The sequence below is a fragment of the Aythya marila genome (genome assembly GCF_965140915.1).
Source record: "Aythya marila genome assembly, chromosome: 18".
NCBI classification, from domain to species: Eukaryota; Metazoa; Chordata; class Aves; order Anseriformes; family Anatidae; genus Aythya; species Aythya marila.
The window spans coordinates 803,945-826,710 of NC_139059.1; the positions used below are offsets into that span (position 1 = coordinate 803,945).

General features: G+C 52.7%; 2 protein-coding genes across 4 annotated transcripts; one reads left to right on the forward strand and one right to left on the reverse strand.

The window, feature by feature from the left end:
- Positions 1–70: 70 nt before the first annotated feature.
- LOC309885358 (lysosomal alpha-glucosidase-like) lies at positions 71–19,193 on the forward strand. 3 transcript variants are annotated; one of them, XM_082775212.1, is made up of 36 exons: positions 71–196; positions 1,134–1,299; positions 1,491–1,648; positions 2,134–2,217; positions 2,305–2,524; positions 3,366–3,523; positions 4,394–4,516; positions 4,908–5,029; positions 5,795–6,038; positions 6,148–6,330; positions 7,236–7,481; positions 8,253–8,466; positions 9,017–9,186; positions 9,523–9,614; positions 10,220–10,340; positions 11,029–11,217; positions 11,645–11,803; positions 12,828–13,442; positions 13,522–13,667; positions 13,964–14,129; positions 14,376–14,472; positions 14,558–14,677; positions 14,883–15,001; positions 15,136–15,267; positions 15,481–15,591; positions 15,778–15,891; positions 15,999–16,083; positions 16,177–16,294; positions 16,461–16,594; positions 16,696–16,847; positions 17,004–17,152; positions 17,226–17,367; positions 17,584–17,682; positions 17,806–17,970; positions 18,248–18,400; positions 18,631–19,193. In XM_082775212.1, exons 2-36 carry the CDS (start codon positions 1,164–1,166, stop codon positions 18,688–18,690), a joined length of 5,496 nt encoding a protein of 1,831 aa, XP_082631338.1. In that variant the 5' UTR covers positions 71–196; positions 1,134–1,163; the 3' UTR covers positions 18,691–19,193. The 3 variants fall into 3 exon arrangements, with proteins under 3 accessions (XP_082631338.1, XP_082631339.1, XP_082631340.1); XM_082775213.1 differs by lacking the exon at positions 71–196 and having other exon boundaries at positions 1,076–1,299; XM_082775214.1 differs by lacking the exons at positions 71–196; positions 1,134–1,299; positions 1,491–1,648; ... (3 more) ...; positions 4,394–4,516; positions 4,908–5,029 and having other exon boundaries at positions 6,003–6,076.
- A 431-nt stretch (positions 19,194–19,624) lies between these two features.
- SGSH (N-sulfoglucosamine sulfohydrolase) lies at positions 19,625–22,595 on the reverse strand. Its single transcript, XM_082774780.1, has 8 exons — positions 22,444–22,595; positions 22,164–22,324; positions 21,917–22,022; positions 21,594–21,744; positions 21,280–21,436; positions 21,034–21,115; positions 20,747–20,950; positions 19,625–20,349 (listed from the first exon to the last, which is right to left on the reverse strand). The coding sequence occupies exons 1-8, from the start codon at positions 22,526–22,528 to the stop codon at positions 19,790–19,792; spliced, it is 1,506 nt and encodes a 501-aa protein (XP_082630906.1). The 5' UTR covers positions 22,529–22,595; the 3' UTR covers positions 19,625–19,789.
- Positions 22,596–22,766: the final 171 nt, after the last annotated feature.

Below are 22,766 nucleotides of genomic sequence, written 5' to 3' on the forward strand. Positions count from 1 at the left end.
GACACCCCCGCCCGGCTCCCGGCCCCGTGCCGGGTTGGTGAAGGGCTGGGCGAGGCTCCCCGCGTGTTCCCTGCGGGCCGCTGTCCGCCCGGAGGCGTTGTCGGTGGGATGAAGTCAACCGGCGGTGCCCGCGGTCCTGGTCCGCACCCAGCGCAGGCCGCAAAAAAGCCCATCCTGTCACCGTGTCCGCTGAAAAGTCCGTCCTGTCACCTTGTTTTGTCACCTTGTCTTTGTTTCTCGTACGGCTCTTAGTGCTTTTTGCCATAGGCCAATTAGAAAGGAAGGTATCCGAGTGCTGCAGGTGTGCACACGTGCGCTTCTTAATTTATTTTTTTTAGGTTTGTTAGTGATAACGAACCACAGATGCCTTCTGGGTGCTGCACAAAGTTTGGATTTGACAACTGATGATAGTGGATAAAACAGCGTCACTTTAAAAAGAGAGAAAAGTGAATAGTTTGGCCCTGCCTGAATCCCTAAGGGAACTTTTTTCCTTTAGTTCTGACAAATAAACGCCTGAAGCTTTACAGTGGCGTGTAAGATTTTTATTAGGATCTTTGCTATCTTAGTACTAGCTTAGTGAACTTTTTGCAAATGAGGCTAAACTTATAAAAGAAACTTGTGTGCGCTGTGACAGAAACCAGTCCTTTGAATGCCATCCTGTTAACGTTAAGTGAAGTGCGCTGCCTGTTATCACCCCGCTGTGCTGCTTTTTGCCTGTGCTGTGTGCTAGACACCGCAGGCAGAGAATGGGAATGACAATGAAGAGGATGAAATCTTATTCACAGAACGCATGACCACTGTTTGTACACTCAAGCTCTCCCATTGCAGGAGCAGTTTTACTGATGTAACTGTAAGATCAGAACTAAAAGAGAGGGAAGTGAACTGGTCTGACGTGAAGTATACAAAAGCTCTGAAAAAAATGGAGAGGTTCCTTTGCTGTGTTACATCTTTGTAATGTTCTTTTGTCAGGAATGACACAGGTTTGCCAGTGTATCTGTGGGCTGACTTTACAACAAGGCTTTTTTGTTGATTCTTTGTCTGTATCGTTCATATCTCATAACAACAAAAATGAGCAGATTTTTAGGGGCAGATAGAGTGAAAAGCTGATTCTGGTGTTCTATTTCATGGCCTAGGAAAAATCTCCTGAGGCTTTCTCAGCCAAAATGCAGTCTGACAGTAACCCTCCTGACCTGGGAGAGATGGAGCAGCCCACAGCTGAGACAGACAGCCCTTCCCGGACGTCGTCAGGAGCTCCTATGCAAGTGCCTGCGTTTTCAGGGGAGTTGAGCACAGAACCAGGTACAATTCAGTTCCTTAGTAACGTCGCAATACTTGATACCATCTAACAAGCAGTGTCTGGCTTTCTCCCTTTGTCATCATTGTGAATATAGCCTTAGGCACAGTACTATAAAATATTATTTTATTTTATTTTGTTTTGTTTTGTTTTATTTTATTTTGTTTTATTTATTTATTTTCCCCTTTCTATTCAGAATCTGTCTTTGAGCAATTAGGTCAGCTTGCTAATGAGCATGGTGGCCAAAGACAGGAACAGGAAGACCAGCAGCCTGGAACTGAGGAAAATGAAATAAGTGGAAGAAGTGAGGAACCAGCAGAAGAAACACAACTGGTTGTCTTGGATCCAGAACATGTGAGAAGTCTCCAGATCTTGCCATTTGTTACTGCAGACGTGTTATTTGTATTCATAGCTATTTAAAACATGAGGCAAACTGTAGGCAGTGGCTTAGCTGTATGCTAAAACTACTTTCTTATAAATAGCTTTTGCAAAATGGCTAACTCCTCAATATTAAATTCGAAGTTGTAGTTTCAAAAACGAGCAACGTAGTGGGCTTATCACTTACTCCTGAAAGAAATACTTGCAACAAGAGTGAGTAGAGGGTTTCTCAGGTGTACCTCTCCTGATGTTTCTGATTTTTAAATATTCTCAGCAGTCATCTTCTGATTTCAAGAAACACACGCAGTATAACTCCTGCAGTGAGTGTAGCTAGAATGGGAATCCAAGCCTCCATGGGACAGAATACAATGTTTAAGCAATAGTGAGAGTAGTACTAAGATTCCTTCATATTTTATTTACATGAGTGTGTTAAAATTATCAATGTCATACTTCTTTTACAGCCTCTGATGAGAAGATTCCAAGCTGCCCTAAAGAATTACCTTATTAAGCAGATGGAAAAAGTGAACCTAGAGCTTCGGGAACTGGTATATAGCACTCTTTCTTTGCCTTCTCATTGCATCCCATCCCTGGCCAAGTGAAGTGAGATAACCAACTTCCTCTTGTGTTTGCAGAGGACAGCAACGAAGAAGAGCCAAGTACAGAGAGAAGAGCTTGGGGTGATTCTTTATGGAGTGCAGCAGCAGCTGGCCCAGCTGCAGATGGAACTGGAGAAGAGCCATGACCGTCGTTCTCAGGCAGCCGCAGCACGTTTGCAGCTAGAAGAGGAACTGAAGGGCCTCAAGCTGACTTACAGGAAAGTGTGTCAGAACACAGATGATGAACGCAAGAAAGGTGACTGAGGCAGTCCTTGTAATATTGCCCTCATTCTAGCCCTATATGAAGAAATGAATTTGAATACAAGCCAACCACTAGATTCTAGAGTACGGTAAATTTCACAGGGATTGATGCACCCACTGAGAAATTTTAAAGATGTCTGGTTGCCATACAATTTATATTGCTATGTTCTACTGCTGAGAAGCACTTCAGGGCTGAAACTAAAACTCCTCCTGGCGGGTAGGCTGTTCTGTGATTTAGCAGAAGGAAAATGCCCATCATGTGATGTCTGTGTCTCTGTAAGAGTGTGCTTAAAGAGTGTGCTTAAAATGCAAGGATTGTAGGCATTTAGGAGCATCTACGAGCATGAGAGCACCATCCATGTGGCAGCCTATTCCAGTCAAATAAATGAACTTAATTCAGTTTTTCTTTGTTGCAGGCATTTGGATAGGTTACAGTAAATGATTTCAATAGTGAGGCTCGTAAAGAATTAAAATAGCCTAGATATTTTTGCAGTTTATTTTAAAAATAAAAAAATCAAAGAAGCATTCAAGTCTGAGAAAGATACAGTTCTGTTTTGGGGTGGAGGAATGCGTTCACAGCCTACTGAAGCCCTTCCTTTGATTTCCTTGGTATCTGTTTGCTGAGAACTGAGGAGCCACTTACCAAGACCTTTAAATTAGCCTATAGAGCTATAATTCATATCTGATGTCAATTCTCACTTGAGGGAGGGCTAATTTACCTGGTGGGCATCTGGATTTTGCTTGGATGCTTCTGTGTTTCTTTCCCTTTTATCTCTGCTTGAAGTGTGTCCTACAGACATACTTTTTGGTAAATACTCTTTCTCCTGCCACCCCAGTTTCTGCAATGCAGACCCAAGTGGAAAACTTGGCCTTACACCTCTTCTACATGCAGAATATGGATGAGGATATGTATCGTAGTATCTTAATGATGAAACAGTCAGCAAAGAAGGCTGAGGCACAGAAGGTCCAGGCTGAGGTGGAAAAGAAAAAACAGGTATCAATTAAAATTGTCTGCCTTTTAATAAATAAATACAGGTGGCAGTGGTGAGCCTTGGAGGAGGTGCTACCTTGTTAGGAGAAAGGCTATAAGGACAGACTTAGGGAAGGTGTGTGGGGATTTTTTCCCAAATAATTGGAGGAAAAAAACAAACAAACAAAAGACACACAAAACAAGGCAGTCTTCTCTAAAAATTAGGAGAAAAAACACTACCAAGGTAGTGGCATGTACTGCCAATTTTTTTTTTTTTTGTCAAGCCTTTGAATAGTAAATCGCTCTTCATGTAAGCAAAGGGAGATGAAAGCAGAAAGTTATTTAGTGAAGAATTATGTTCAAGTTTCAAGAATTATTCTGAGTCACAACGAGTTTCACAATGAAAAGCAAACTTTGAAAATGGAATGAATCTGTTGGTGTGCTGGAGCTCCCTCTGCTGCCTTCCCTTTGCAGCAGGATGCAGACTTTGCTTACAATTCTGCATTAAAAAATAAGCATTTGAAGTAGAATAGATTTAGATGTTTTTTAACAAAGCATTTTAAAGCATAAATTATTAAGATTCCCAGCTATTGCAGAGGTGTTGCAATATAATATATAGTGACAGGAATGAATGCTAATTCGGATCTAAAGTATCGATTTACTAATGTAAATGGAATAATAAAAAAAAATCAGCAAAGGAGGACTCGTTCTTCTATAAGTTTTCTGCTGCATTTATGACAGTCATTCATACTTGAACGGAAAAGGTTCACTAAAGGTTCTAATCCAGTTGCTAATTTAATCCTGTTTCTAGCCTACGTTATGTTATTCTTGTTGAACACAGTTGATTAAGACCAAGATCACATTACTCCAGAACTGATGATCCTAACTCTTTAGGATCTCCTAGTGGACCGCTTGACAAGAAAAGCTTATGAACTGGAAGAACAGATTGCTTTGTTTGAAGCTCAGTTTGTGGCCCAGGCAGAGGACACAAAAGTAACTCGACAAGCAGTGAATGAGGTAGGAAATGCTTTTTTTTTTTTTTTTTTTTTTTTGCTTCTGGTTAATATTTCCCTCTGGAGAGACAGCCCCTGTTGGCTTATGCTCACATGATACATACAGTATGGGCCAGAGTTTTATAGTTTGTTCCTGTTTGCTGGCACGAAGACTTTTTTTCCCTTTGTCTTTAAGAATTGTCTGTAAATCACTTCCTCCTCCACTTTCTTAGCATTTTTTTTTCTTTGAGAACTATAACTTTTCTGTTCTCTGGTGTGACAATAAACCAGACATATAAATTGAAGCTGTTCCTGACCAGCATATTTTTTATAGAAAAAAGCATTGCATTGTAATGTGAATTTGGTTTTGCAGCTCAGTACAGGGTTAGCCTGTTTACAAATTCTCTCTTCCCTAGGCTTGTATGGAGGTACAGGCTATTAACGTGGAGAAGAAGCGACTGATGAACAACTGGACTAATAGCTTGGCTGGAATGAAGCAAAGAGATGAGGTCTATGTTGCCACGCAGGAGATGCTGAGGTATGGCATTTGAGAACCATCCCAGGAAAGACCTCAAATAATTTGGGTAGGAGAGATTCTAAAAGGGACAGTATGTCTTCTGACAAGTTTGTTACTGTATGTGCAGAATATGTTAGAACAAGTCTGTTGCTCTGAAGCACATAATATGTTTAATGGCTAAGAAGTACACTTCTTTGTTACTATTTTTTACCCCACAACACAACTGACACTTGAAGTAGTTTTTCTTCTTTAAAGCTGCTTAAAATTTCTTCTGTTTGTATTTTATTCCTTCAAAAAGTTACTTCGCTTTTGCACTATCTCACAGTCCAAAGACATAGACATCAAGAAGGATTTATCTATCACTTTTGGTTAGGATTTTATGATGCCTTTAGAAGTTTTCAGGAAAGCCATCCTACTGTTGCCAAAAAAAAAAAAAAAAAAAAAAAAAGGTTTTATTTATCTTGGAGTCTTAGAACCTGAGTTATTCTCTGAGACCAAACAATATATTTTAAATGTTGTCATCCACCAGGAAAAGCATGGGAAAGAGCAGCATGAGAGGAAATGAAAGACGCAAATAATTTTCCTATGTATATTTCCTTTTAAATCTTAATATCTCCATCAGTCTTTTGAGAACTCTGCACTATCAGAGTAGAATAGCCTTTATAAAGACTTCCTTCTCTGTTCATTTGTTGCTGCAATAGCATGTTTGAAAAGAGCAATACTAGATGACTGTTCAGCACGTGAACCAATCCATGTGATGATTTTCCATCCTCTTTGCCTCTTCAGCAAGCACAGACATGACCTCAAGTCCCTAGAAACAGACATCGATATCTGTAGAAAGTCAATCAGGAAGGAGGAGGAGAGGAATGAGATGCTTGTCACCACCCTGAGCCATTCACAGAATGATAACAACACAACAAAGAAACTGATTGCACGGTGTGTTTCAAAGCAGGAGGCCTTGAAGGTAGAAACTAGCACCTATTCTCGCATTCTCCATGAGACAGAGCAGACCATCAGAAGGATCAAGATGGTGAGAAGAGTCACTTGGAAGCAGAAACCTTTTGAACTGTACATAAGTATTTAATACCCTTCCCCAAACAGTTGTAGTGATGCTCTCCTGAGTCTTCCCTACCTTTTAGGATCAAGCTGCTTGTCTGAATGAGTTGTTAACCATCAGTAAGGATATAGAGAAAGGAACTGAAACCAAAGAGCAGATGGAGAGTGAGATCATGGCAAAGCTTCAGGACCAGATGATGTCCAGCAAAGCAGAAAAGCAAACCTCACAGCTGGTTGCAAGACTTCATCAGAGAAAAATAGATCTGGTATGGTATCTTGTCCACTTGGGAGAGCAGGGGAAGGAAACAGGTTGCAGTCATGGCCTAGAGTAGTGTTTGTCAAGTGTGTTCTGTCAGTGTCTTTTTGCTTCTCATCTTTAGCTCTACAATTGAAGCTGTGCTGGGTTTTGATCCCATTTTAGCTCCTCCGGTGATCTCATTGCAGAATATTGGTGTATGCAAAAGAGTTTATCAGAAAAGCCTGACACATAACTACCATCATTTCTTTACTTAAAGAAAAAAAGAAAACAGGGCAGAATGATGAATCCTTGGAATATTTACTATAATGTGTTACAAGTTCTTACATCTTTGAAGAAGATAGACAGAAGTACCACATGTGCACTGTTAAAGGCACGTGATACATGTATACTCTCAGCTTCTAAATAAGGCTTCCAGTCTAAGGAACAGTCAAAACAGACTCGTGGTTCTTTATGGCTTAATAAGTTGCTCAAGTTTTGCTCTCTTTGAGAGTGTGAACAGATAAGAAGATGCAGCACAGTATTTATCACACTGAGTTGTGTGGGCTGGCACTAATACTTCATGCTCACGCCTCTGCACTGGTGTTTTTAAATCAGGTGCATGTCTTAAGTGGCTGGAGAACTGCAAGGGTTGGTTTCCATTGTGAGAAAAGCATGGTCTATTACAGGGTTTTGGGATGTTTAGACTTCTTAATACTTTCCAACAACCTTATGACAGGGGTAACTATTGCTATCCCCTGCCAGTAGATGGGGAAACAAAGGCACTGCAATGGTACGTAGATTTCTTACAGCTTGTAGCACAGACCAGGGGGTAGAATCTCAAGTCCTTGATTCCTGTTCCTTGGTAAGTGGGCATTACAAAACAGTGTCACCAGCAGAAACTCGTTCATATGCCTTCTGTCTGTCTGTTATTAGGAACTGCAGTTTTCAAAGGTTGAGAATGACACGACCCAGGTTATTATGAATACAACACACACTAACTGCAGGCTGACAATTCTCCAAAAAACGCTTTGTGAGCTGGACAAGGAAATAAAAAATATCCATGATCTGATCAGTCGTAGTGAAAGTGAGATTGCGAAGTGCAGTCTTCTGATTGAGAACAAGCAAGGGGTCATCAGGCAGTACAACAAGAAGTTGGAGGTGCTTCTTTCTCAGCAGGGGGTATGTACTTTTGCATTTCTATCCCAAATTTGATTTCAATCTTTGTGGTGGCCACAGATGTCCTTGATAATTGTAATTGTGTAAGTGTCAGTTAAAACTTCAGGCATCAGTATGGTGATTGAGAAGCTGCTGTAATTAATGTAACTGTTTATATTTGTCAAGCAGTTCTTAATGCATGCAAAGAGGAGCTGGCACAGGGAACTGCTGTGAAACGAGGGTGTGCCTAATGCAGAAGTCTGCAGGGAGTTGTCTGTACCTGATGAAAATATCAAATGACATCAGTACTCTGGGAGTAAATAGGATAACATTATAAAATCTAGAAAGACTGACAAGGGGAGAATAGAACAGGCTGAGCGACTCAATTTATTTGGTAGTTGGCCCTCTTCACGTGATACCCAGCACTTTGTCCCTCGCACTATGAACTGGAAGACCATTATGGATACCAATGTTAAAATGAGTACTGTGGCATACACTTGGCACACTTTTGGAAGTCCAGCTGAACCTGTTGTTGGCACTTAGGTGGCCCTTTCATCACAGAATTTGAGGACCTTGTGGGCTTCTGTTGCATTTATTCCCATGAGGTCAGGCAGTCCTATTAGTCCTATTCAACCATGGGAAACAGAGGCAGAGAATAACTAAGTGACAAAATAACAATATTGTTGAAGCGTTCAGTAGGCATTTCAGCAGTTGAAATGGCCTTCTGCAGTGATGCTATAAACAAGTGCTCCAGCAGCTTCCATCTGATTGATCCCAAATCTTGCCCTCATCTAGGGGCAAGAATTAGGACCATTGGAAATCGAGGCCAAGAGGCTGACCAAGCAGATAGAAGAATGTAATTCTGAGGTGTTGACACTACAGAAGTACTGGCTCAATCTGCAGAAAGAGCTGGTCAAGCTAACCGAGGAACGGGAGGATCAAATAACCTCCTTGGATATGTTAAAGAAACAGATCACAATAATGCAGCAGAAGAAAGTGCGCACTGAAAGTAAGTCATTCCCTAACTCTTTTTTAAAACATTCATCTATGAATGGAGGAAAAAAAGGGGAGCAAAGGCTTACAGACAGGTTATGTTAATTCTTCACCAAAGAATGCCCTCGGTGTTTGATATATGTGTAAGCAAGAATGCATATGGCCCCAGTACTACTCTCTGGGACTAAGAGCCAGCCACCTTCTGCTGTTTTGGTGGTCATTATGTCCTGTCATGATCGATCCTGCTGTCTTAACTGATACAGATGACCTATAAGTGACCTTGTCATCTGTTACATGCCTTTAAATAAGTTTGCAAATAGTGGGTAGGCAAATATTCCCACAAATGATAGCAGTTTCCTTGGCCAAAACCAACTCTTTTACATAGTGGTAGTCTCTTTCAAAACCTTAATTTGATTTTGGGGCTTTCTGGAAAAATGTTTTGGCTGGGTTTGTGGGACACAGGTGTGCAATGTTACCTGGTCTAACAGCAATTCGGTACAACTTGGTTGTATTCAACCCAGTGCTCTTGGGAATTTAAAATCTTTCTTTTTTCTGATCACCTGTAGATGAAATTCAGCAGGAAATAAAAGAGCAGAAAAATATTGAACGTCACATGAAGAGCATGTCAAATGACTTGATAAAGCTGAATGTGTTGATCAACAAGAACAACAGCAGCTTCACGGAGCTGCAATATGGCAACATTATCACAGAGAATGAGTTCATACGCTCTCTCAAGGTAGAGGCTCAACTTCTCATTTCTAGGTCACAGACTCCCAGGCTATTCCATGACTGGGCTTTTGAGAGATTTGTACTGCAGGTAGCCTAGAAGAAAATAGCTTTGTGGTATAAAACAGTATGGCCAAATGGAAATTATATAGTTATTCACACACACACAAAAAAAGTGCGTTTCTTTATTGCTTAATGACTTTTATTACACAGCAGAAACAGGTCAGGTATGCTGTTTGTGGAGTATTAGAGACCGAAAAGGATGTATAGATCAGAGGCAAACGGTGATGCTATAAGTCTTTCTCAGTCTGACAACTTTGCATTGTTTTATGCTTTCCAAATCTAGGCAGCAGAAAAAGAATCAATTGAGATGCAGGAGAAGCACAGTCGATTGACTGAGGAGAAGGAAAGACTCTTAAACAGCCTGGTGGAAGCAGAGTAGGTACCAGAGTGATTCTTGCTTTATGCCACAGTCTTAGCTCTTTTGGGTATATACACCCATGTTACCTTTTTTCTCCACTCACCAAACTCAGCCAGCACCAGCAAATGCACTTCTGTCCTTCTTGGAGAAGATTAAAGGAGGTTAATGAATTTTTGGAATGCAGAAGCTGAAAAGTGGTTTAGCTATCTCTGGAACCAGCAAGAGACAAGATGATACTGGTTTTAATGATTCCAGCATACTTGCTTGTGCTGAATGTCACCGAGACCTGTATGGGAAGACTGCGTATGTTATCTCCCCTGCCAGTAACCCAGAGCAAGCGTGCTGTACTGGGCAATTAATCGAGTCCTATCAGTCTAGGCTTGCTTGCTTTCAGTCGTCTTGCCATTTCTCGTGAAGCTTCCTGTATGAATCGTGAAGCTTCCTGTATGACTTCATGCTGTTCTGTTGCTGCCTCTTTACATGTCCTGTATGCAACCTTCTAGTTTCTGTTAAACCATTCAGTTTTGTGTTCAGAATCAGCCTCAGGAGAGTGGTGCCATTGACACACAGAGAGAACGTTCTCTGTTTATGGAGGCACTCCTTTCCTTTTCTGTCACTGAAGGCATCAAATCATGCTATGGGAGAAAAAGATCCAGCTGACAAAAGAGATGCGTTCAGCAGTGGATTCTGAGACAGGACAAGGTGAAATCCGAGCCATGAGAGCAGAGATTCACAGAATGCAAGTAAGTCACTGAGAAAGAGGACTGAGGAGGGGGAACTGCACACAATGTATTTACCTTTGGAGTTGATGAAACATAAGGCAGGAGATGAGAAACAGGATGGAGAAGTAGCATCTTCAAGGCCGTAACAGTACTAGAAATTGTATCACCCTGCAGCTAGATTGAATTAAATACATTCAGCATGTATGCACTTTATGCATTTCTTATGCAAGCTATGTAATATGCTGCAGCACATTAAGATATACCTGAGGAATTTTTTAAATGCAGTATGTCTACCACCTTATTTTGTGACCCCAATTTGTAAGGAAATAAATACGGATTACTAAATACTGCATCATCTTAATCACTGGCTACAGAAGTCTTCTATCTTCTGGCAACACAGCTCTTTGCTTTTGTTCTCAGGATATTTCTGCTCTTCTGCTTTTGCTATTGTTAATGAGTTCCAGTGAAATATTTTGAAGATTACTTTCAACAAGTTGATACAGAGTTGATGACTAATCCTATCCTCTGCCTTCCAGATCCACGTAGGGCAAACTACATTTGGATTTAGAACAAATTTGGCAGACAAAAGGTCATGTGTCACACACATCTGATTTATGTTGATGGGATGTGCCACACAGAAGACTTCAATTAGGGGCCATTTGTAACCATTTGTTATTTTCAAACTGTTTTTTATTTTGACAAACGGCAGGTCCGCTATGGCCAGCTGATGAAGCAGCAGGAGAAGATGATTCGTGATATGGAGGCATCTGTTTCTCGTAGAGAGGCCATAGCAATTCGTGGAGAAGGTCAGAACAAAACAGATAAGAAACATTTCACCAAGAGTGATTTCCACCGCAAGAAACAGGAGCTGAGAAAGAAGATCACTGAAACCCAGAAGGTGAGCAAGTAAAGCAGGGCCATGAGAGTTGCCGTGACTATCATTTGCCTTGTAATTAGCACCAGTGTGCACTTAGCACAGATGCATGGGATGTCAATATGCAGACCCTGCACTATGTAGGTATGGCACTGCACAGTGGGCAGGCTTTGGAAACCGTTAAAAAACAAAAAATAGTTCTGGGAAGATAGCCCACTCGCTGGCAGGGCAGCATGAGAAGCAGAAAATGTCCTTCACTCAGTGGAAGTGCTGCTCAGCAACAACTACAACATTGGTATGTTATCAATGTTATTTTCGTCCAAAATCCAAAACATAGCACCATACCAGCTCCAATGAAGGAAAGTAACACTATCCCAGCCAAAACTAGGACACTGGGAATACAGCTGAACAAGAGACAGAATCTCACGTTTCCTTCTCTTCCATTTACTAGAATGCTCAAGACTGTAACAAAATTGTCCTGGAGCTGGAAAGCACGCAAGCATCCCTTAGTGCCACCTGCTTGGAAAAGCAACAAGAAATGTGCACACTGCAGACTGAGTCTGACAGCCTTGATTCAGACACAGAATATCTTCGGAACATGAAACGATGGGTGAGTATGTCCACTTCCTGCAGTGTGCGAGTGAGTTAGAACCTGCTACTTTCTCCTCTTGCCAGCTCTCTTGTCTCACTACTATCTTGAACTGGGAACACTTGGCATGTGATTGTAGCAGCAGTTCAAGTTAACTGAGCACATTTTGATGGCTGAAGTGGAACTGAATTGATGCTGCAGTTTTGTTCCTAGGCAGCATTCACCTGGAAACATCAGCCCGCAGGATCTTACTTGAAAACACTGAGTAGAAACTGTCCTTTGTGAGGATCAGCTGGCTATTGTGAGGACACTACAAATTTGAAAGCCAGCTCATGGCCTTCAGTAACCTTCTATGAAATGTTAAGTTTAAATTTTAAAATTTAAATTTTAAGCCTTTTGTCCTGGCCTGGGTTGCCTTGTATGCATGTTTTTTTCTCTAATTTATGGAATGCTGTGACACAAGTCCAAATCCATGGAACTTCATCAAACTCTTCCTTAAGAACCCCTTCTTTTTCAAACTATGGTTACAGTACCTCCATGCAATGAATGGTGTTGTTTACTTAGCAGATTGCACACAGAAAAGAACTATCAGAGTAATTTCCGTTACTGCTTTTCTCAGAACCTTTTGGAGCTTGTGTCCTATCAGACGCGCCAGAAGCAGCTGCAGGCAGTGAAGGAGGGGAAGTACACACCCCTGTGCAGCACTGAACAAGCCTGGAGAAATGAGCAGCAGAAGCTGCAGGAACGGATTCATACTATTAGTGGCATTGTCCACCGGGTCCAGCAGGAACAGCCTCAGTACCACCGGGCTCTCCAGTGGCTCAGCCAGTGTTTGGAATCCAGGCTCGGTTCCCAGGAAGCATGTTAGAGGCACAGGAAACCACCTGTGAATAAATATAACCAACTGCTCTCCCTCTTCTAGCACTGGCATTTGTAAATAAATTGAATAAACCTGCGTCAGCTATACATCTGCATTAAATACTCACTGAAGCAGTAGTGCTGCACAGACTATTGCAACACCTTTGTTTCTTTCACTTCCTTGTAGTCGCTGCGGACTCGTCAGTTTCCCGGGACGGGCAGGAGGGGAGCAGCGGCCCCTTTCTCCCCCCCGTCGCCCCCCGGCAGAGGAGCACAGCTACGGAACCGCGCTGCCCGGCGGAGGCTCCGGGAGGGAGGCAGCGGAGCCCGGAAAGGGCCCGGCAGCACCGGGGCGGTGCGTGGGGGCCGGGCTGCGGCTCCCTCCCCGCCGCGCCTGCTCGGAGCCGGGCTGGGGGGAGCCATGGTGGGGCCGGGGCCGCGGATCGGGGCCGTGATCGCGGTGCTGGCGCTGCTGCTCCCCGCTGCCGGCAGCTCCGCGGCCGCCGGCTGCGAGGTGCCCCCGAGCCACCGCTTCGACTGCGGCCCCGAGCGGCTGCTGGCACGGGCGGGCTGCGAGGCGCGGGGCTGCTGCTACGCCCCCGTCCCCTCCGGTGCCGGCGGGGGTCCGCCCTGGTGCTTCTTCCCCCGCGGCTACCGCAGCTACCGGGCGGAGAACCTGACGACCACCGCCCGCGGCTACTCGGCTCGGCTCCGCCGCGTCGCCCCCAGCTTCCTCCCGGGGGACGTGGGCACCCTGCGGCTGGACGTGGCGCTGGAGACCGAGAGCCGCCTGCGCTTCACGGTGCGCCCGGGTCCCCTCCCGCCTGTGCCCCCCCAAAGCCCCCGACCCCGGCTGAGCCCCTGTCTCCCCCTCTCCGCAGCTCCGGGACCCGGCCCGGCAGCGCTACGAGGTGCCCCTGCCCACGCCGCAGGTGAGCACCCGGGCGGCCTCCACGCTCTACGGGGTGCAAGTCCTCGAGGATCCCTTCGGCCTCGTCGTCTCCCGGTGGCCCGGCGGCCAGGTCCTGTAAGTGATGTCTGGCACCGAGCGGGGCCGAAGGCTCCCTGTACTGCCCCGCTGTGCCCCACGGGACCCCACAGCAGCAGTGGGGTCTCTGCCCCAAGCTTTGCCATAAGCACAGCTCAGCAGCAGGCATTAGGGAAGCAGCAATCCCAGGGCTCAGCCGAAGCCTGGTTCTGTTTCGTGCTGTGACCGCAGCGCCCGGTTATGAGTGCTTGTGGCCCACCCAGAGCTGGAGGGTCTCCGGCTCCTCCGGCCCCCACGCCAGGGCTGTTGGCAGCGGCCCCGTTTCTCCCCGGCAGGCTGAACACCACCGTTGCGCCCCTGTTCTTCGCAGACCAGTTCCTGCAGATCTCCACCTCCTTGCCCTCTCGTTTCATCTCGGGGCTGGGGGAGCACCTGGCACCGCTCATTCTCAACACGGCCTGGACCAAGGTCACCCTCTGGAACCGGGACATGGCACCGGTGGTATGGATGGGGCTGGGGGCAGGGAGGTGTTGGGGTGCTCTGCGGTGCCAGGGGCTGAGCCCCCAGGGGAAGGAGTCCGGCCCAGCAGCCCGGGGTAGAGTTGTGCAGCCTGGGCAGCATTTGGGTTCACACCCTGAGCCGAGCAGAGGCGAGGGGCAGGTGGGTGTACTGGGTAAAACACCACAGCGGGCACCGTGCTGGGGTCTCGGCTGAGCCCCACCGGCACCGCGCTGTGCTCTGCTCCAGCCCCAGGTCAACCTGTACGGCTCCCACCCTTTCTACCTGGTGATAGAGGACGGCGGGTCGGCCCACGGCGTCTTCCTGCTGAACAGCAACGCCATGGGTGAGTGCTGCGGAGGCACCGGGGCATGGGGCTGGACCGAGACCCGATCCTCACCTCGCTTCTCCGGTGCTCGCACCTCCCCCAGACGTGGTCCTGCAGCCGAGTCCAGCCCTGACGTGGCGCACGACGGGCGGGATCCTGGACTTCTACGTCTTCCTGGGCCCCGACCCCAAGAGCGTGGTGCGGCAGTACCTGGACGTTGTGGGTAGGGGTCTGCAGCAGGACCTGGGGTGCGGGCGCTCCTGGGGTGCCGGGTGCTGCTGGCAAGGAGTGGGTGCTGCGGCATGAATCTGGGAGGATGGGTAGATGCAGATTGTGGTCCCCCCCCCCCCCAGAAGACCCCCGGCCCCCTTGCAGCGCCACGGCTGCGAGCGGGGCAGAGCGAAGCCGCCCTCCCTCCTGACTTGCAGGGTTCCCGTTCATGCCCCCGTACTGGGGCCTGGGCTTCCACCTCTGCCGCTGGGGCTACTCCTCCACCACCACCACCCGGCAGGCCGTGGCCAACATGTCGGCCGCACGCTTCCCCCTGGTAGGTGGTGACCAGGGCCCGGTGAGCCCGGTGGGGGCGGCTGGTGGGTGCAGGGGGGCACCCGTCCCCGTTTTTGGGGCACAGCGGTGTGCTGGAGGCCGTCTCCTTCCTGAGCGCTGCCGCCGGCTCTGCAGGACGTGCAGTGGAACGACCTGGACTACATGGATGCTAAGAGGGATTTCACCTTCAACAAGGAGACCTTTAAGGACTACCCGGACATGGTGCGGGATTTCCACCAGCGAGGCCTGCGCTACGTGATGATCGTGGTGAGCAATGCCTCCAGTTTGCCCCAGGGTGGTGACAGCTCCAGCTGGGTCCTGGGCTTCACCCGCAGGCCGTGTCCTTGGGCTGTGTCCTCGCCCTTTGCTGCCCCAGGGTTTTGCAGGATTTCTGGCAGGCAACCAGCAGGAGCAGGGCTGGGTGCGCAGGATGCCGTTCCCTGTCCTTGCCGGTGAAACCCCAGCTTTGTGCCCTGGCAGGACCCCGGGATCAGCAGCTCGGGGCCTCCTGGCACCTATAAGCCCTACGACGACGGACTGAAGCGAGGGGTGTTCATCCGAAATGCCACGGGGCAGCCCCTCATTGGGAAGGTGCGTGGTGCCATCGGCCCCTGTCCCTGTGGCTTGAGGATAAGGGTCAATGGGGCAGTGGCTGCAAGGGGGAGAGAAACACACAGGGGCTGCTGGAAAGCGGGTGGAGGGGACAGGGACGGGGACAGGGACGGGGACAGGGACAGTGGTGGCTTGGCTCTGCCCAGCGCTGCCTCCCTCCTGCAGGTGTGGCCGGGCCCGACGGCTTTCCCAGACTTCACCAACCCCGAGACGCACGAGTGGTGGCACGACATGGTGAAGGACTTCCATGACCAGGTGCCCTTCGATGGCATGTGGATTGTGAGTGGCCTTTCCCCCACCGGCAGAGCTCCGGGATGTGGCTCCCAGCTCCTTCCCCGCCCCTCTGCCGCGTCCCCCCCAGAAGCGAGGGCTCCCCTTCTCCCCAGGACATGAACGAGCCGTCCAACTTCGTGGAGGGCTCCCAGGACGGCTGCCCCGACAACAGCCTGGAGAAGCCCCCGTACGTGCCCGGTGAGCGGGGCTGGGGGCACGGAGGATGCTGCAGCAGGTGAGGCTGTGCCCAGCAGCCCCGAGCTCGCCCTCGCCGCCTCCTTTCCCCTGCAGGTGTGTTCGGGGGACGCCTCCAGGCAGGAACCATTTGTGCCTCCAGCCAGCAGTTCCTCTCCTCGCACTACAACCTGCACAGCCTGTACGGGCTGACCGAGGCCATCGCTTCCCACGAGTAAGCCTGGGCTCCTGCTGCAGCTCCTGCAGGAAAGCTTCCCCCCGACAGGAGGCAGCCCCAGGGGCCCCGAGGAGCCCATCAGCTCCCGTTGGTAGCGCAGCGTGCTTTGTGCTGCTTTTGGGAGCCCCTTCCACAGCCGGGCTGAGCCACCTCCTCCCCGCAGCGCTCTGCTGAGGATCCGGGGCAAGCGTCCCTTCGTCATCTCTCGCTCCACCTTCGCTGGGCACGGCCGCTACGCTGGGCACTGGACGGGGGACGTCAAGAGCAACTGGGAGCAGCTGTCCTACTCTGTGCCAGGTAGGCTGTGGGGCTGCATCCAGCCCCTGCTCCCTTTGGGGCTTCTCTGGGGGCTGGCCCAGCACCGCCGAGCCCCCATTCTCTTCGTGTCCCCTCCGCAGAGGTGCTGCTCTTCAACCTCTTCGGGGTGCCGCTGGTGGGTGCTGACATCTGCGGGTTTTTGGGCGACACATCCGAGGAGCTGTGCGTGCGCTGGACCCAGCTGGGCGCCTTCTACCCCTTCATGAGGAACCACAACGACCACGGCAACCGGGTGAGTGCGGGGCCGGGAGCCCTCGCCCTGGTGGGCACCGCGCTGGGTGGGCTGGGGGCGGCTCTGAGCCCGGGGCTGGGCCGTGCTCATGGGGCCAGGCGCTCACCGACCATCCCCATGCTGCCTGAGCATCCCGCTTCGCCTTCTCCCCTGCAGCCGCAGGAGCCGTACGCCTTCAGCCTGGCCGCCCAGGATGCCATGAGGAAAGCCCTCCGCCTCCGCTACTCCCTCCTGCCCTACCTCTACACCCTCTTCCACCGGGCTCACGCCGCCGGGGAGACGGTGGCGCGGCCGCTCTTCCTCGAGTGAGTGCTGCGGCGGGGGCGGGCAGGGGGGCGATGCTCTGGGGCTGCACTGCCGCCCGCCGTCCCTCCCCAGGTTCCCCAAAGACCCCAACACCTGGACCGTGGACCGCCAGCTCCTGTGGGGCGGGGGGCTGCTCGTCACACCGGTGCTGGAGGCAGGACAGACCAAAGTCAGCGGCTACTTCCCGGCCGGGACGTGGTACAGCCTCGCAGGGGTAGGTGCTGCCGCTGGGCTCCTGGGAGCAGCCACCCCGCTCCTCCATCCCATCCCTCCCGGGTAGCGGGCCCACTGGGCTTTCCCCAAATCAGCTTTGAGGACTTCTGCCTCCTGTGAGGCTTTACTTGTCCTAGGGTGAGGGCTGCGGCGCTCAGCTGGGATCCCCTGTGGGCGTGCTGACCCCTGAGACCCGTCCTTTCTTTTTCTTCTTTAGGACTCGACCATCCACAGCAGAGGCCAGTGGATCCTCTTGCCAGCTCCCCTGGACACCATTAACGTGCACGTCCGAGCAGGGCACATCCTGCCCCTGCAGGTGAGTCCCCCCCGCTGGCAGCCTGACCCCGTGCGTGCCCGGCCGAGCTGCGGGTGTTCAGCCAGGCCTGGGGACACAGCAGGGGGGTTGCAGTGTCTGATCCTGCACCCCCCGTGCCCCCAGGAGCCTGCGTTCAGCACTGCCGAGTCCCGCAAGAAGGGGATGGCCTTGGTGGTGGCCCTGACACCGGACGGCTTCGCCCGGGGAGAGCTGTTCTGGGACGATGGGGAGAGCTGGCAGAGCTTCGAGAAGGGGGACTACACCGAGACCCTCTTCCTGGCCGCACACGTGAGCGTGGCAGGGGGCTTGGTGGGGGGTGTTTGGGCACGGCTCTGCAGCCACCTGCAGCTGCTGTCCCCTGGGGCACACGCGGTGCTGGGCAGCCCCCTGCCCTGCCGCTGCAAGCACCCATCACAGTGAAATAACCAGAATGAGCCCCGGCCTCGCTGGCACCAAGGTCCCTGTGGGCTGCTCTTGGCGTGTTTAGGGCACGGGGCAGTGGCAGGCGCTTGGAGAAGCCCTGGGGCCTGGTGGCACAGGGTGACCGTCCCCGCTGTCCCCGCAGGGCGCCGTGCTCAGCCAGATCCTGCGGGCTCGCAGCCACCTCGACGGGATCCTGCTGGAGGCCGTGACCGTCCTGGGGGTCACCAGCCCTCCCCGGCAGGTCCTGGCCAACGGTGCCCGTGTGGATGACTTCTCCTACCGCAGTGACACCCAGGTGAGTGTGGGGGCTGCCCGCGAGTGGCTCTGAGCTTGCATGAGAGGGTGGCTGCAGGGCTGGTGGGGTTTGGCCCCAGCGATGGCACCGGGTCTGCTTTGTTTGCACCGAGGAGTAAACGGCTGCCCAGTAAGGCTGGGTCACCTGCCCTGGCAGGATTCATCTGTGCAAGGGGATGAACATGGGGAAAAATTGGGCACTGACCACTGACCCTTCCTTTGCCTCCTCAGGTGCTGAATGTCCCCGTGTCGCTGCCGATGTGGGAGCAGTTTGTGATCACTTGGTCCTGAGCCGGTGACCGTCTCCACAAGCAGCTGATGCTGCTGCGCCCTGCAGCCGGATCCATCCATCTCTTTTGAAAATCAGCACGGAACGCGGCTGTGCTGTGAGCTCGGCTGTCCTTCGTGCTGAAATGCCTTACCTTGAGGTGTAGAAACTGGACTCGCACTGGTCAGCTCAAAAAACCCTTAAGGGATGGGGAGAAACCCTCATCTCCTTCAAGACGGGAAAAAAAGACCCAAGTGCCTTGTGAGACAGCAAACCTGTCAGCGTGCCAAACTGGCACCCTGCCGAAAGCCTGTGGGGATTCTTCTTGTGGTTTTGGGATGGACACAGGAGAGATGAGTCCCTTCTGCGCGCTGGGCTCTGCTGTTTGGTGTCTGTGGGGTGGTTTCATACTCAGGGGGTGTGGGTGGGGGGAGCCCCTCGTGGCTGTGCCCCGGGGAAGCCTGGAGCTGCCTCTGCGAGGGCTGGGAGCAGGGCTGGGGGAGAAGTGCTGTGAATAAAAAGCAGCTGTTTGCTACAAGCAGATGGTGTTGCTGCAGTCCTGTTGCTTCAGGACACACGGCATCTGTGCCATTCTCTGCCAGCCTCAGACCTGTCCTAAAATCAGTGCTGGCCTCTGGCTCAGCCCTCGCCTCGGCTGGGTGCCTGGCGTGGCCACCCCAGAGCTGGGGCCACGTCCCCAGGTCCCTGCACACCCCCAGTTCTGGGTCACTGCGGTGTGCCAGCCCCTGGGCGAGCGCACCAAGGAGACTCTGTAGGCTCTGTGTGTTTTGCCAAATTAAACCCTGCCACTTGGGTGTGCTCACTGGGGCCTGCTGGCCCATTTCCCCAGAGAGCAGCGAGCACACAGCTCTCCAGAAGGGTTCACAGAGACCGCAGCGCTGAGAGCTGCAGCAGGGGAAGGGTGCTGGCAGGCACGTGCTGAACTCCAGGTACAAACGGAGACCTCCTCCAGAGGCTTTATTGAGGAGCAATTTGGCTTCACAGCTTCTCTGGCTGAGAGTAAAGCCACGAGGATCCCTTAATGCTCCAGGGACAGGCACTGTGTGATGCACAAAGCGCAGCGAGGCCGGTCCCAGGGCAGCACCGGGCTGCACGGGGTGCTCACAGCTCGTTGTGCAGCGGCTGGCACCGCGGGCTCAGCTTCTCCTCCAGCACAGCATCGGGGGCGCACACCCAGGGGTCCCCGGTGTCCCACTGCCACTTGAGTAGCTGCGTGCGAAGCATCTGGAAGACGGCAGCGTACCGGGGATCGGGGGCCAGGTTGTGGCTCTCAGTGGGGTCCTGGCTTAGGTCAAAGAGCTCCCAGCGGTCCCTGTAGTAGTACTGGTGCAGCGTCTTGTTCCAGTGGGTGGGCTGCCCGGCCCTCGTGCGGCTGAGCAGGTCTTGGAAAGTGGGCGAGACGTAGAAGTCCTGGTCGATGGGAAAGGGCATCTTGTAGTTGAGGTTGTGGATGAGGCGGAACTGGTGGTGCTGGATGGCCCGCATGGGGTAGTACATGGTCACCTCGTGGTGGCTCTGGCTGCTGAAGGTGGTGGCCCAGGGCTGCTCCTTCTCCAGTGCCGGCAGGAGAGATTTCCCTGTGAGCTGCACCCGCTTCGAGCCAAATATGCTGTAGGAAGGGTAGGGGATGGAGAACCAGTCCAGAATGGTTGGTGTGACATCTGGAGGGGAAGAGAAGAGTGAGAGGAGGGGGCTGCTGCCCATGGGAGCAAACTCAAGCCTGAAAAGGGGCTGAAAGGTCTCCGGGGGCTGCCACCAGGGCTGCGGTGGCCACGCTGCTCCCTCCTGCTGTGGCTGCTCGGGAGGCAGGATGGACACAACAGCCACATGGGGCTGGGGGCTGCTGCAGTGCAGGGAATGCAGCACAACCCTGGTGGGATATCCCCGCAGGGCACAGTGGCTCCGTGCTCTGCCCTCTCCCTTCCCACAGTCTGGCATGGCGATGCTGAGAGCTGCGGGCTGCCCTCGGGGAGGGGACCCCGAGTTCCAGCCCGGGCAGAGCGGGGAATTGGCCGTGCCCCTTGGGCACAGCTCTGCTCCCTGCCCAAGGGCTCTTACCCAGGAGGCTGGCGAAGGCCGAGCTGACTTGGCCCCAGCGCCCGGTGTGCTCCGGGGAGGAGATCAGCAAGGGCTCGGCCGTGCCTGACCGGTAGAGGTTGGTCCTGCCGCTGGGGAAGGGGATGCCGTTGTCAGAGGTGTAGATCACCAGTGTGCTGTTGAGGAAACCAGCGCGCCGCAGCTCCTCCAGGACCAGCCCGATCCCTGCGGATGGCAGAGCAGAGCTGGGCGGCTGCGGGAGGGCCCTCTGTGTGCACGGGTGCCGGCCCAATTTCGGCAGCTCCTACCTTGGTCCATGCGCCCGATGGTCGTGTACTGGGCTGCCAGGTCCGCCCGGGCAGCCGGCGTGTCTGGAACAAAGGGAGGGACCTACGTGGAAAGAGGGGAAGTGGCACATGGTGGCCCTGGGGGGGGATGTCACAGGCACGCCAGGCAGCCTTTGTCCATAACGTTGATGCTGACAGCAGCGATGGAGGTTTGTGCAGCCCCCGGGGACCCCCCCCACGGCCCCCTGCAGCCCCACAGACCCCAACCTGCACTTCCTCCGGGCGGTAGAGCTGCGGCTTCCAGTCGGGGATCCGGCCCATGCCACTCTCTCCATTGCCGAATTTCTCACAGAAGGCCCCGTATTGGGGCTGGGAGTGCCCGCAGCGGTGGGGGTCGTGGAAGGCAACGTAAAGGAAGAAAGGCCTGGGGATCGGGAGGGAGGTGGAGGGGGTGTAGCGAGGGGCTGCCCTTGCCCCCCCCAGATTCCCCCCGGTCAGAGACACCCCCTGTGTCCCCTGGCAGGGTGCTCGGGGCCCTGTGGTGGCTCAGCCCCATCCCAGGGACACACGGCCGGTCTCACCTCGTGTCCTGGCTCTGGAGGAAGCGCCGGACGAGCTCTTTGATTCGGGTGATGTTCCTCCCCACCTGCAGGACCGAACTGTTCTCCTCCGTGTAGGCGAAGTCAAAGGGGTAGACGGCCCCAGGCCCAACGTGCTTCTTCCCAATTATTCCTGCAGGGACGTAGCCACGCGGTGTGCCAGGAGAACCCAGCCAGCAGCACCGAGCAGGGGCAGGGGCCCAGATGGTGCTGTGTAACCCACAGGTGGATCTTTCGCCTGGTGGGCACTGGGGGCAGGGAGGGGAGGTTTCCCTTCCCATTTCACCATCCCGGGGGCTCCGTACCCGTGCGGACGTTTGCCTGGCTGAGCAGCTGGGGCAGGCTCCGCACGCCGTTGAAGGAGTTGAAGTGGTGCACGTCCTGGTGCAGCCCGTACATCCCATTCTGGTGCTGCAGACGGGGGGAAGACCACAGAGCTGGGCGATGCCAGCCCCGGAGCACCCAGCCGTGCCTGGACTGTGGCTGCGGTGCGGGGAGCGGGTCTGGGATAGGGGTAGGGGTGTGTGTGGGGGGCGGCTGGGGTGCACCCACCTGGGGCAGCCCGGTGAGGATGCTGGCCCGGCTCGGGGAGCAGCTGCTGACGGCGGTGAAGGCGTTTTGGAAGAGGAGGCTGCGGCGAGCCAGCGCGTCCAGGGCGGGCGTGCGGATGGCGGAGTTGTTGTAGGCGCCGCTCTCGAAGCCGCCGTCGTCCGCTGCGGGGAAGGGGCGCGGGGTGAGCGGGGACCGGGGAGCGGGGAGCGGGACCCCGGGGCGCTGCGGGGTCGGGGGGGAGGATCGGGAGGAGGGGAGGTCCGGGGGGGTCCGAGCTCACCCAGCAGCAGCAGCGCGTTGCGGGCGGGGGCTGCGCCGAGCCGGAGCGCGCCCAGCAGCAGCAGCGGCAGCGCCCAGGGCCGCATGGCACCGGCCCCGGTAGCGGCCCCGGCAGCGGCCCCGGTAGCGGCGGGGCTCGGCGGCCCCGGCTCCTCCTCTGCCCGTCACATGAGGCTGCCCGGGCGGCTCAGATCCGGCCCGGGAGGGGCCCTCCCGGATGCACCGGGAGCTGCCGGCAGCGCGCAGGGAGCGGGGATCGCCCGGGGTCCCGCACGACCCCGCACAGCCCCGCGGGCTGCTCGCTCCGGTGGACCCTGCCCCCGG